The 15,463-nt window shown below is 37.8% G+C and overlaps 1 protein-coding gene across 5 annotated transcripts in view; it reads right to left on the bottom strand.

Annotated features, from left to right (window-relative positions):
- Positions 1-15,463, bottom strand: part of BBS9 (Bardet-Biedl syndrome 9) — a 417,433-nt gene that overhangs the window by 214,853 nt on the left and 187,117 nt on the right. For all 5 annotated transcript variants that reach the window (XM_067562493.1, XM_067562496.1, XM_067562494.1 and 2 more), the window contains one exon: positions 2,218-2,400. In XM_067562493.1, coding sequence (XP_067418594.1) covers positions 2,218-2,400 — 183 coding nt within the window. The remainder of the gene's footprint in view (positions 1-2,217; positions 2,401-15,463) is intronic.

The raw sequence follows: 15,463 nt of genomic DNA, 5'->3' as shown, positions 1-15,463 counted from the left end.
CATACATTTCACAGTGATGTTAAATAACCATTGTGTCATTCAGAAAATACCTTATTTGATACACTGTTATAACATAGTAATATTGTATACAATCAATTGACCCAATTACTTATCATTTGAGGTTCAGACCGCCTGTCTTTTCAGCCAAAATGAAGTTTCTCCCTCCTGCTTGGGGGTAGATGCCATGCTGTCTCCTTCCGCACTTGATAGCTTTGTTTGCCTTATATGTAAATGGACCTTCATTGTCTCTGCCGGACAACCAGCAAAACAAATCGCGCATTCCTTTGTCTAGGGCAGTCTGGGCTTAGGCACTACTTGCCGAATACATTTTAAAAACATAATTATGGCACATATTCATAACTTTTTGTACACACCCAGTGCATACATCATGCAAGAATATTAATGATCAGTAAGTTATTAGTTTCACAATGATATCTTACATGCTACCTTTTAGATACAGATTATGAGAGAGCTGGGGTTCACCAAACTGGTCAGGCTAGCTGAAACTCACTACCAGATATCAGTGAGCCCCTTACCCTCTTGCATTGGTTGCTGTTAGGATCACACCTACCCTCTTACAAAACTACAGAAGGGTTAGACATTGGCTGACCCGGAGGAGCAGGTCAGAGTCCTCTTTCATGAACAGGGCATCTGCCACAATATTTTCTTTCCTCTTTACATAGTAGAAATCTGTTTTATCATTTTGTTCTGTTCACAGGACATAATATCAGAGAGTATCCATAATATCACCTGCAGAATTATTAAACATTTCACAGTGACATTAATGACCGGTGTGTTATTACAATTCAAAAAATATATTACACATCACCTTTCAAATAAATATCATGACACCAGTGTGAGGTGTAGTGAATATGTCGGGCCTGACCAGAGTTGCTGATACAGAGCACTGAACCACAAATGGGTCTCTATGATATAAATACATTATGACACAATTGTTTATATAACAGATATACATAATTTCAAAGGTTCTATGTGGCCTTGGACAAAGTACTTAACATCTATGCTTCTTAGTATCTTCATTTACAAAATGATGCTATTTACCTATATTGTAGGGTTGCTATGAGGAATAATTAGATACTGGTGAAAGGCTTTGAAAATGTAAAGCACTTATCGTAATTATTTCCTTGTGAGGGGAAATATTCTCCTATGTTTTATTAATAAGATATTAAATATTACCATTAACAGAATCTTTGTTCCTTGAAAATTCATCTGTTTTCCATCTGATTCTCCATTTGTCACTAATAACCCTTTCTTTATGACATTCTTTTCAAGAGTTCACCTGTTCCTTTTTATTCTCCACATGAAATCGTAATCCTAAATCTTGTCTGTGATGTCATAACTGACTGCTGTGGAAGTTACTACAGAGATTGTTTTCAGGCAAAGGCCAAAGCAAACATTAACAGAAATACAGAATATAATATGCAAGCAAAACGGTCTCAATAGCTAATTTTTTAAACATAATTTTTAGTAAGTATTTAAAACAAAGCTGTCATTTCCCCATACATGGTGTGTGTTTTTAAGAATGTCCTATTTTAATCTAAGGCCTTGTGTAGGCTGGGGATTAGCCTTACTAACAGTTACTGATGTAGCTACACTGGTGAAATCCCTTGGTGTAGTCTAGCAAAGCTGCTATTTGCACAAGTGGAGTTTACCCAATCTTAAAACCAGGGTAAATCATAATTTACAGCAACTTTGCCTGTTCACAGTAGGGGTTTGCTCCAGTGGAGTTATATTGATGGCTAGACACCGACGACTGTAACCGAGGCAAATCCACAATGTAGATAAGCCCTATTACATCTCATTCAAAAGACAGGTACAGAACTATTATCACAATTGCTATTAGCATTTAAATAGATGTATTTACAGCTATATTTGATATATGAAGTATTTCCATTTGGTTTGACAAGCAAGGACTGGTTAACTTGAAAGTTAATTGGTAAAACACAAGCTTGGAAATGTACAAATCAAAGGCTTCACAGCAACTGATGAGGAAGAGTGGATTTAAAGTAGACTGAAGCAAACACCTTAAAACAACCCTTCTAAATAAAGCTTTTTCAATACAGTATAGTGGGAAGGGAAATTATATTCTATTAAAAAGACTGGTCATTCAAAGAGCAGATTGGGTAAACCAAATTAACTGAATAGTTTGTACTCTTCTACATAGCCAGGTTTACAGTAAATCTCACAGATCCTTACCAGCTCTTGGGTATCCTGCATTAATGGCAAAAATGTAGCTTCCAGAATAGCAACTTGGTCGGTACTCAGTTTCTGCCACAGACTAATCAGCATAATCACCAGGTGGGTGGCACTTTTCAACTTTGTGAATGCCTGGAACATATTGGCTTGGTTTTCCTCTGCTGCATCTGCTAGAGCTATTATCTGCAAAAATCACAAACTTCTGTTAGATATAATTTTACCATTCCTGAGCACTCCACACTAAAATTGCATTTGGCACATTCTTGTTTTTCTTTAGAAGAACCTGATGAACTTTGTCTTCAATAAACACAAATCACAAAAAGTATTAAATAAGTTATCGTTTGTCTAGGTAATTTAAAATCCATGTGGCAGTGGGATTAATCTATAAATTCAGTCAGTGTAGAGAAAATTCTCTTTAATGCATATTCTACAATAAGGCCCTCCCCAGGCAGATTCCCATCATCTAATGTAATACAATAGTCCCGAATGATCTGTAAACATTCAGGATTATACCACACATGATGTTAATCATTGAATGACCAACATCTTTGTAGGACTCAGATCAAAAGTATTATATTTATTTTATTTCTTTTAAAACTGCAATTTAATATGTCAGTTATTTCTTCATGGAAAAAACTGCCACCTTTTTATTTTATTAGGTGGGGTTCTATGCATATTTTGGGCTAGTTCAGCATTATACCAATAATGTAGATACTCTGGCATGTGATTGGTTAGGTGATGTCATTTTTGACACCAGTGTAAAATACTGGACTACACAGATCTTGAAAAGAAAATTCAGTGTATGCTTGCTTTAAATACCAGCTCCTTTTTCTATAAACTGGCATGATATTTTTATCCTTTTCAGTACTCAGTGGAAAAAACTAGAAGTAGAACCTGAAAGGAAAACTTGAAACCACTAAATGGAATTTTACTAATATTAAATGTGTTTTGACATTACAAACACTGCTGTCCACTTTCTACAAACATATGCATGGCATTATCTTTGCAGAAATGTAAGAAAAATAATATTTTTTAAAATATAGATTAAAAAGAGATGTAGAAACCTAAGGGATCTATTTATACAATTTATGATTGCTTTTTTTAAGATGATTTCTTATCATTTTAATGTAATTTTATACACAAGCAACAGATTTTTCTATACTATACACAGGAGTAGTTTAAAGGAAATAAGCATTGTCTAGTGGCTAAAAGTGCAATCTGAGCCACAACTTTCAAGACAATGAATAACTCGGAGTCTATATGAGTTTGGGGCGTGGATGAGGGCTACGACTTAACCTAGATTAGAAGTAACTAATGTTGGTGGGTTGGAGGAAGCAGCTGGAAGAGATGACAAATCTATCAGAACCCATAATTGAATGTGTGTGACAGCCATTTGTAACACAAGTGCACAATATAGGTACCTTATTAGACCCCGAGAAGTTGCTCATAGATGCTCAGATAGTAGCCATGGGCAAGATCACTTTCTTTTATTTGTATTTATTGAACAAAGTGTGATTTTCTTCCTCTCTGATAGAAATCTTGCCACAATTATCTATTGCTTTGTCTTTAAGATTGTACTTCAAGATTACCACTACCGTAATGAGCTACATTTTGAGACCACTTGAAAACTAAAGCTAGTGCAGAATGAAGCATCCCACTTATTAAATGGAGTTTCAGATGAGTACTCTGGGATATGTAGTAACATCAGTACATTTCTGTTTGAAAATCAAGGTGTTGGTTTTAACTTATAGAGCCCTAAATGGTTTGGGAGCTCGTTATCTGAATTATAGTCTTTCACCCCGGACTATACTGCCACAATGAGATCATCTGATTTACTTGACTGTGATCCTCTTCAATATAAATGAGAAAGAGCTGTTTGCTGGGCTCTCTACATGAGGGATGCTCCACTTTGGAACCTGCTCTTCCACTTGTCTCGAAATAACCCAGTGTCACATAGCCAGGTTCATCTATTCCCAAAGATTTGAACTTAAAGCTTGGAGTGGCTTGATTACCATTGTCTACAGTGAAAGGGTCTTATTGCTTGATGTTTGATTTGTCAACGAGGTGAGGCAGTCTATTCTGATACCATTGTGAAAGTTATGTCCAGAAAGGGATGCACATCTTTTTGTGTTTTATAAATAAATAAATCTTCCTCCCTGGAACTACTTTTAATATGCCAAATCTCTGAACACTTTTAAGAAGGAGTTTTTAAAAAAATCAACCTGCCACAAGCATGTGTTCTTTTTTGTCCCAAAATTACTCTGTTCTGAGACGCACAATATGCAGTCTAGTCTTGCCTCAGTGAAAGGCTTAAATTCCTAAAAAGACAGGGTGGTCCTTCAGTGTCGCAACACGCAAACACATGCCAATGAAATCTTTATACCACACCATCATATATTATACATATATACTATTCCACCCAGTACTTATAGAGAAACCAAAGGAAAAAAATGCTTTTAAGTCTAAAAACTTCTGCTTATAGATGAGGAATTGACAACACCTCGCTCCAGGAGATCTGGAACATCTGGGATTATAAAGATTTTATTGCCATAAAATAATATATGTCTACATTGACAATTTAAGTTTCAAAATCCAATCTCTATCATTAAGTAGGGCAAAAGTAACAAGGAGTATATTCCTTGAGGTCTGTTCTGAACTAGATGTCTTAATAATATCAAAAGCACTTGGGACAGTCTCCGTAATCTTTGCAATGCAATCCTCATCCAGATCCACACGTGGTTCTACTTTCTGTTTATAGGGTTAAAAAATAAACCTTTTCTTACAGAGGAAAGTGTATTTGAATTCCTAAGATATCAGCTAAATATTTTTAAAAGTCTTCCAAGAAGCTTCACTCAGACGCTTAGGAAATTTGTGAAAGTATAAGTTCTGAGAACTTTTTCCAAAGTCTTAAAGTGTTTTCCACATTTTAATATTTCCTCTTCACCTCAACATTATCTCTAATAACCATTTTACAAAGAGGGGAAAAATTAGAATCTTTGTCTTTGCAAACAGATTCCACAGTCTCCCCAAATTCAACTATGGTTTCTCTCTAAACTACCTTCCAGTTTATCAATTTTTCCATCTGCTCATTCTTTCAGATAATGTCTTCTTTATCTCCTGTTTAAATGTACATAATAAAGTAACAAAGCAAGGACACCTCTTCTTCACTTACATTAGAGGCATCTCTAAATCCCCCATTTCTTCACAATTGCAAGCAAGCTTTAACTCCACTATCCCTTACTGCCATTAATATATCTGTAGTATATAAACTTTTATCTGACCAGACTGCCTCTAAAAAAAAAGAGTCCATCAATACAATACAAAGCCCATTATTGGATATTCAACTTTTTTTTCCTAGCCCCTGGTTTCCCGGCAACACAAAGTCTTCACCCAAAAGGGTAACTAAAATAATAAGTTTTACAAAACCTCCATTCTCAAAGCAGTACAAGAAGGGAAAATGAGGCAGAGGCACTGGCAGAAGCACTGGCACAGGTCGAACGAATAGCATCTGATATAATATTTATTTAAAAGCTGATCAAAATTTTCTTTTCATTTATAGCCTCTTTCATTTACTCTTTTCTAGCTGACCAAATTTTAACCCTGTTCCAATAAACCAATCTACAGTAAAGCACAACCTTGCTTTAAAAAAAGGTTATTAATGGAAACACCTTGTAAAAAAGAAACAACACCCAAGAATAAATATTCTCTACATCAAGGTCATGCATTTAACACACTTCCATTAAATTTCACATTCACAGTTGGCAAAGCAAAGCTCAACTCTAGAAGTGTTTTTATTCCTGAGAACTTCATAGACTTCACACTCCAAGAGTAACAACAACAAGATTTGATCCAAATAATTTCTAAGTAAAAAGACTTTCATATGTTTTCTATATATCAAGTTCATGCAAGAAGAGGTTAACTGCTTGAGTTTTCCTGCATGTCACCTTTAATCCTTTGAAAAATGACTAATGATTTTGGGTGCTTCAATTTTGGTTGCCCAACTTAAGACACCAAAAAGGGTCTGACTTTCAGAATCAGTGCCTTCCTCCTACCTTCAAATGTACATACTCAAAATCACTTTTGGGGAAAAAAATTGTATGTATTTATATTACACACACACACACACACACACACAAACACGTGTATGCATTTACACACACACACACACACACACACACACACAGTTCTCTTTTCTCCAAACAGGAATGTTTATTTCTGTCACACAGGCCCCAATTCCAGAAGGGGCTTATTTTCCACAGAATTCAATGGGAATTGTAGGTACCCAGAATTCCCCCAGATCAGTGTTTGGAAATGGGTTATGTAAGGCAACTGGATCAAAAGTCTTCATCAAGGAATGCATTAGAGGTATAATTATTCTGATAATGAGACTTGGACCAACCCATTATAAAACAAACAGTTATTGAGTTCTGTTTAATTCTGCAACAAGTGCATTACTGACTGCATGTAATGGGGGCACACACCTCTTGAGCACCTCCTAGTGGCTGAGTGTACTACCACATTCCTTTTTCACCTCTGGTGCCCCTGCAGGCTGCTGGCTAACCTTGGTGGGTCTTCAGTGGCTTCATGTTCTGGCCAAGTCACAAAGTCCAAATGAACCCCTTTCTAGGGTATTAAAGAGTCCAGGAAATAAGAATCTCTTTGTCCTTCCTAGGGTCTTCAACCCAGGTCTAAGCCCTTTAAAATCAGCCCTTTGTTAGGGCTCCCAAATAAGCTCTGCCCCTTTTGGGGTTTATATCACTATCTGTGGTGGTATGGGATTCTGGGTCCACCCACTACTCCAAGTTCCAACCTGGGACTTTATAAACAGCAGCCATGTACTACTCAACCTCAATTGTCTGATGCTATTTCCCTGGGCCTCTTTGTACTGGGCTCTTATCTCCTGATCTATCTCAGAGCCAGTGTCCTCAGGTTCTTCTCACTCTGCAGTCTCAGTGTAAGCTTAGCCAGTCCTAAACTCTGACTACTTGTCAGGCTCCTTTGACCAGAGAGGAGAACCCTTCTTCACTCCTCTGGTGCCAGTCAGGAACTGATCGGCTAAGGTCCTGGAGCTCCTTTTATCTGAACCTGCTGGGTTCTGATTGGTTCTTGCTAGCCCTTGGAAGATCAGATCACTTTAGTTTCCTAGATGGCTACCCCAGTGAGGGCTTCCAAGGCAGGCCTAAAGGACCCACCTATGCTGCTCTTTCCCTTCCACCTCATTGGTTCCTAGGGTGATGCAGAGCAGCGGAGCCTCCAGCAGGAGCCACAGAGGCCTGATACAGCCTGTCACAGTGCTCTACAAATTAAGGTTTACAGTTATGTGGAAGACTATTTGCTCAGACCACTTCAGAAGGCAAAGTCATTCTATGTTTGGAAACAGTCACAAAATCTCTTTTGATAATTATTCTTAGACAAACACTTCACAACATGCCACCAAGTAACTCCTTGATTCCCTTTCTAGAATGTTTAAAGATAATTAGGTAAAGTGCCTCATAAATTAGGATTTTGTTGATACCTGTACCAATAAAAAGCATAAAAGTAGAGATATAGGATTCCAGCGATTCCCCAGTTAATTCCTGTGAAAGCAGATCACTTTATTATTTATCATTATACATTTTGGAGAAGGAAAAAAATTCAATACTATGTCCTACTGTGATTTTTTTCCTGCTCTTCTAAAAAAGCTTGCCAATCACACATCTTGTGTTACACATCTAAGTGGCATTTTGGATCAAAAAGTATGACTTTTTCCTCCCTGAATTAATGTTCAATTTACGTATATAACGCCTAGCTACTAAGATTGGTACACTAGAAATGCATACTGTTAGAACAGATGCAATTTTCTGATAGTACTGGTAATTTATTTTTAAGAGCTCTAATGCCCTTTACTCCAGAGTAGAATTTGTTTTTCCATAGCAGCTTTCATGCAGAATTCTCAAAGCTGTTTATAAAGTAATGAGATGAACACCAGCAGGAAAGAGTCTGTGTGGACAAGCAGACTCAGCAATTAATGTACACAGCACCCTGGACATCTGAACCTGCTTTATGGAATGTAGACCAGGATTCCATAGTCAAAATTTGATCTTTATCTACACCCAGCCAACAAATTTCTGGGCATCAATTTATATGTTACTACCAACACTGCAACATTCCCATAGTACTGTATTGCATTACATATGAACCTAACTTTTGATTTGGGACTTCAGCCCATGAATACGAGACCCTGAGATAAGAGTGCCAGTGATAGTGTTTTTTGAGATGTTAGCACACGTCCACCATGAACTAGACAGACCATCAACCTATTTCTCCTAGGAAATGCAATTAAATTACAGTTACTTTCAAGATGTTCCTGACATGAGCATTATTTGAATGGGTGGCTGAGACATGAAAGACTATCTCAGTTATCCCTCTTCTGTGCCACCCAGATCTACTCACCCTCCTCCCAAAATTTATATTACTTTGCTGTGTCCCAGTCATTTGAGATAAATTAGGAGGACAAAATTACTTTGATTTTAGCTAAAACAATATTATACTTACATTTAAAACTCCTATACTTTAACCACTAGATCATTCCTACCTCTTATACAAGGGATTTCCTCTGTAGGGCAACTATCAATATATCCACCACTTCACTTGTACAAAACTGGAATAGACTTTAGGAATTAATGCTATCTACACACACTGTATGGTATTGTTTACAGCTGATTCAAGTTCTCTTTTACTTTTAACCAAAACAAACAGGTGTCATTGTTTAAACCTGAATCCTCTCTATCTCAGCACTCACATATAGGAAACCTGAATCTGCTTCCAAACAACAACAAAGAAGGAACAGATTACAGTCGCACCAATAAATGAGCCACACTGCATCCTTTTATTTTTATTCATATCACTAGTAGCAGCAATGCTGATAAGCAGCTGAATTTAGATAAAATGGCTGAGCTATTATTTCAATCATTCAAAGAAAGAGGTTACAAAAATCTGCAGGTGTAATACAATCTGGGTGCTTTAACTGCAATACACATTACAGGGGGTTTTGAGGTTTTTTTGTTTTTTTTTAAATCAATAATAGTTTTTCATTCATAAGGTTTTGTTCCTCAAACTTTTTTTTAATCACTAGTAAGATTTCAAAGCAGTGTTGTATTGTATATTATCTGTATAGAACAAAGATAGATTCTACTCAGTGGATTGAAGAAATGGACATGATTGGTAAAAACACAGACTAAATCACTTACAGATTGATGTCAAGCAATTCACTAGGAAGTCTCCATTATGACTGGACACAGGGGATATAAACAAGCCAAGCTAGTGAAAGCCAAGCATGAAACAAATCTGGCATGCTCTACCTTATACGAATATACGCGTACCAGTTGCACCAAGTATTTACCTAAAGTAGGTCTTGCTGTGCTGCTCTTCCTATCAATAAAAAAAGAAACTTGAGAAATGTTCCATTTACATGTGGGCAATACTAAAGCATTTGCAACATAAGCCTGGGATTTTTTTTGTTAGTCTGGGTTTTTAAACATATTTTAGGATTTTATACTGCCGCCAGTCACCATACTATCTGTGTGCCTTTCATGTAAAATCAGTAGCAAAAGTGAAGACCCCAGTTGACTTCATGGAGACTCTGACGCATCTTTTTTGAAAACTGAAATAGGGTTTTGGGGGGTTGTTTTTAATTTTATTAATTAAATTTTACCTTTTTGTTATGGATGGTTTGTTTTGGAGGGGTTTTTTTTTGGGGGGGAGGGGTGTTTTGTTTTTTTGTTTGGTTGGTTGGGGTTTTGGGGTAGAAGGAGGGGACTTAAATATGTATAATATAAATATGCTGCAAAGAGGAACATGCCAAAGTGGGGACTGCTTCAATGGGAGGAGAAGAGAGAAAGTCCAGCCTCCTTCCTTCCCCAACACTCTCCTGGACCCCGAACTATACAGGAGAGAACCCCCATACACTCTGAGGGCACTAGGACCCAGGTGGTCTTTCTCCTCACCGCCACCAAGTGGGTTTGGGAAAAAGCTGCATAAAGGAGTCAGACAGAGACTCCAGCCAGTGAGGATAGAAACAGCCAAAGCAGGGACCTTGGTTCCTTGGAGAACTTGCTACCATTTTTTACTGAATTTTCTCTGCCCAGTGCTGATTGGCTATTTGCTCCAACTCTCCCCCTTCCTCGCCATCTCTTCACCTCAGAATCACTCCTCTAACCATCTTCTCCTTCCCAGATCCCCTCACTCCCCATTTTTCTTCACCTTATCCCCTCCTAATTAAATCCACAAAATAAGTCAATAAGTAAATAAATCAAGGAACTCACATGCTGTTTGCTGCCATCAGATTGTTCACTTTGCTTGTGTGTTCTAGTTCTTCCCCCACCCTGTGTCTGTTTTGTCTATTTAGAGTAAGCTCTTCAGGGCAGAGACTCTTTTTGTTTTGTGTTTGAACAATGCACAGTGGTGTCCTGGGCCATGACTAGTGCATCCAGGCACTATAACAACAAACATAATAATAATAATAATAATAATAATAAAAATAATGTATTGAGTGGCCTATTTCCAGCCTATTCACAAGTAAGTATTTCAGCCAGTTCTGCAAGCAAGCAACTGCCTGTTTCTTGGTATAAAGATGAAATGCTAAAATGAGGGAAAGAGGGAGAATGGAAATAAATTATAAAATAAAGCAGTGGATATAGTTTATTCCAAAATACACGTAATTCTTCCCAATACACTCAAAAGTGAATTCTACAGTATATCTAAATTGAAAGGTGGAGTTATAAAATTAGTAGCTTATCTGAGGGAAATAACATCTGGTACAAATTATACAGAACCCTGAAAAGCCAATGAGTTACAATGAATCTTTTACTTATACTTTCAAAACAAAAATGTTAAAGTACAGGGATGTGCCAAATTGTGTGTGCACGCATGCGCGCGCACGCGCACGCACACACACACACACACACACACACACACACACACACACACACACACACACACACAGAGAGAAAGGAATTTCTAATAGTCAATGAACACTGAGGACTGAGACTTTCACTGCAGAGTTGCTATCTGAATTAGCAGCTATCTAATAAGAAAATAAAAATAAAATGATAAACCAAGCAGCAGTTGGCTTTATACAACTGAATAAAATACTATGACTGTATGTAATAATGATGAGGTTTTGTTTTCATTTTAAAGTATTTTGCTTTAATTATTAATCTATCAAATCAGACAATGAATCTAAAACAGATTTTCTCACTGTGTATTAAGAGCCTAATCTTGCAATGCTTTCAACTCCCATGAGGACTGGGTAGTTGGGAGCTGAGGGTGCTCAGCACTTCATGGGTGATACTTGGGCCCTGATCCCACAAATATTTATGCACATGCTTAACTTTAAGAACTATGATGAAATCCTGACTTCACTGAAGTGAATGTGAGTTTTGCCATTGACTTCAATACTCTGCAATAAAAAACTCATGGCATTAAATCTCAGATCCCAGATCAGCAGGGTACCCCCAGATCCCACCTCTCCAGGGTCTCAGAGCCTGGACTCCAGCCTGAGCCCACACATCTACACTGCAATTTTATAGTCCTGCAGCCCAGGCACCACAAGCCTGAGACAGCTGATCTGGGCCAGCTGCAGGTCTTTTATCCCAGTGTAGACATACCCAGTGAGACCAAGATATCACTCTATAAGTAATGCTATTCATGTATATTATCTCCTGAAGCAGACTTTTTGCACAGTCATATTATATTGTATAAATATCAGATATATGTATTCTCTAGCCCAGCAAGTCCTTTAAATGCAAACAAACCCTAGCAGTAACATAATACAAATATAGTGCCATTTACATACATGAACAAATAAACCTTATTTCTATTCCACCTAATGAAATGATAAAATTGTCAATGCACACACAGATCAAGCAAACAGACTCATTTCAGTTAAATGCTGAAGTCCATAGGCCAAACTTCAATTATTGTTACAGCCACCTACGCAACTCCATATGAAATTTTGTCACTTCTGCCTAATGCTACATAACCTGAGAAGTTTCCCAAGATTTCCAATGCAGGCTGAACACCATATCATTTCAAGGGAGCTGATAATATTGTGGTTGTTAACATAGTATCTGCAGTTAAAATCAAGGGTCATCCACTGTTAAATTTTAAAAGTACATTGGAAACATTTTCTAAAATTACCAATTAAAGGAATAGCAATAGGCTAATTAGAAGCTCAAATTTTCTACTAAATATAATAGTATTTTCTTAATGATACAAAGTTCTTTCCTATTTTTAGCTGTTTTTCAGGGCATCTTACCTAACAATACTGTTAGCAGAATCTTAAAAAAAATGTGCCACAACATTTGGAAATAGGGGCTCTCTCACATCAATGCACAAGGACTCAAGAACTTGGTTTTTTGCTTGCTTGAATACCTGGCTTTGAATTAGAAGTATTCCCATATCTTGTTTTTTTGTTTGTTTGTTTTTTCCTGTAGCAAGCATAAACATTTCAATACAAAGAATGCTCTGCTCAAATGGAGATTTTAAACAACAGCATAAGACAAAAAACAACACCTGTGTAAAACTGAGCGAACACATCAATGAGATTAGATTAAAGTGTATTAATAACAAAATAAAAATGGTTTCAAATATTCCTTTAAAAAAAGTGTGAATTTGGTGCTAAAGGAAGGTGCCAAAATGACAGCTGCAGCCAGTCTGAAGTCTTTTATCCATCCACAGACCAGCTACAGCACCGTCTACAACAGTGTAGACTACCTAGTAATGTCCAACCAACGATGTGGAAGAACTTCCTTTAGGAGTGGAAAAACAGTCCATCTTCTGTGCCACACAATACTTGACTTCTCTGCCAATAAAACTGCCAATTGGTGCTATCTGTGGTGGCATTCATTTTTGTGATGCTGACCCTAGTCCACTGGATTTGAACTATGACCATTAACTCACAAACCCCCAAAGATCCATCCAATGATAGTATCTTTCACTTAGAGTATTTGATTTGGATTCAAAAGAGTCTAGATGTGATGATCTACATACCCCATTATCAATTCCCTAAACCATCCAGTCACTCTAAAAAATACCCCTCAGAAAATGAAAGTGGGGGGGAGGTGAACTGTCTGAAACAACAGCTGCAACAGTCTTAATAACAGTTCTTCAGCTGGTGATCAAAAGAAAACATACACTCAGGGCACTGGGTCTCTTGCTCTCCTGATACAATCATGCACATGACCTGTGTTCATTCATCCATCTGGAAGTGTGCCTTCTAGCAGCTCTGTTCTTGTAAGCTGGCAGAGTAAGAAAATTCTTGTTTCAAATGCCTAATGGTTCACAAGAACAAAGCCAACAGGAACAGGATCAGATGCAGCTCACTTCACATCACACCTGCTCTGGCTGCACAACAAACCCAACATGCACGGTGTTTGGTCATCTAAATCTTTGAGTTTGGATTTCAAGTAGTACTCAAAAAAACATGTTTGCCTACAGGCTACAGTGAGGCATGAAAAAAGGCTAAGCATTTATCCTATTGTGGTAAGATGTGTTTACCACAAGATCATTTTGAAAGAACAATACTGCATCTCATTAAAAAAAGTGCACACTGTTGTGCAATAAGATAAATGCTAAAATTAAGCATGCACATAACTGTTTACAGGATCAGGGCCTTAGTTTCTACCACCATACTTCCATATATTTCCACTGTTCTACTTCTAATACATTTAAGGCTTTACATATTTTTAAAATGTATTTCATATGATAGTATTTAATGATGTACTTAGGATTTCTCAAAAGTTAAAAGATATTAAACAAAAATTCATACAATGGTTGAGAATATTTGGGTTGGCCCCTCACTCTCTAGGACATGCAGCTCCATACCCCATTCTTTAGTAAATGCCCTCCCATAATCCTGCTTCCAAATCCCATTTATCACGGAACTGGAATCCCTAACGAACAATTACTTCTACTGAACATTTGCAGTTCTGACAACATGAATATAGCTTAACCAATAGGTCCTTGAACATTTGACAGGAATGCAAAATAAAAAACAAAAAAAACCACACTGCCCATGCCAGTCTAGCAATGAGGGAAATATTCCTTCTCAAACCCCAAAAAAGTTACTAGTATGATGCCCATAGCAAGGTCCCACCCCCTACTCTCATCCTAAGGGAAAGGAAGAGGGAACTGTTGCTCCCAGCCACAGAACAGGCCTTGAGCAAGGGAAACAGTTTATAAACCCTATCCTTGCGTACAAAGGAGTCAATGGGCTTTGCACTGTTTTATCCAGTTAATCACCCAAGGTGCGCCCTCCCCAAGACCACAACGAAGCTCAGAGAATGGGAGGAAAAAAGAGCTGGCAATCCTTAAAGGGCCCCCAGGTTTTCTGATCCTGCCAACCCAGAAAAAGTCTGAGGGATGGGTGGGCACTGCAGATGGAAGGTACACACCACTGTTTGAAAATGCAAACTACAAATATTAACTTTACATCTCTTTCCCTTAGTTTTAGTTTTGTACAAGCCTCTTGGTTGCCTAAGTGAAGGTTTAGGAACAGTTTTATTGCAAAATCTTTAGTTTTAACAAATCCAATGGCAACCATCCATGTCAAAAGACAATTGTGTAAGCGCCAAAACAATTCAGTTAATGTGTCATGTGGCAATATTGCAAATGGCTAAGCAGTCCAATTCTCGAATGACAGTCCATGCAGTCATAAGGCTCAGAGCCAGAGGATGAAGCCAGTGTACTGCTAGAGCTTGAGGCCAACCGTGCTTTCTTCTTCACTCACCCCTCTTCAGCCTCTTTGGCTTCCTGGTGCAGAACAGTCCTCCAGTGTGGTCTTTTCCTACCTGCATCTTCCCAGCTTATGTTGTCAATATTGAAAGTTTTCAAGTTCGTCTTGAAAATGTCCTTGGACCTGGACCTGGGTAGGTTCAGTGGCCTTAGAGCATCATCAAGTTCTCCATACAGGAGATCCTTTGGAATGTACCCATCGGCCATCTGGTGCAGAAGACAAAACCAGTTGAAATGTCTGTGTTTGGACGTAGAGGTAGACTTGGCAATCTTGCTTTCTCAAGTAGTTACATATTAGAAATTTTGATTTCACACTTAATATTTAGAATATGGTGAAGATAGTGGGCATGAAAGATGTTTAGTCTTCTCTCATGGCAGTTGTAGGTGGTCCAAGTCTTGCCTCCATTCAACAGTGTGCACAGAATGCATGTTTGGTAGACCCATATCTGGGTGTTTAATGTTAGTTTCCTGT

Source organism: Emydura macquarii, unplaced genomic scaffold, assembly GCF_026122565.2.
Source record: "Emydura macquarii macquarii isolate MOO-44397 ecotype Brisbane River unplaced genomic scaffold, CSIRO-AGI_Emac_v2 contig_2432, whole genome shotgun sequence".
Classification (NCBI taxonomy): Eukaryota; Metazoa; Chordata; order Testudines; family Chelidae; genus Emydura; species Emydura macquarii.
This window is presented reverse-complemented; position numbering and strand designations above follow the sequence as displayed.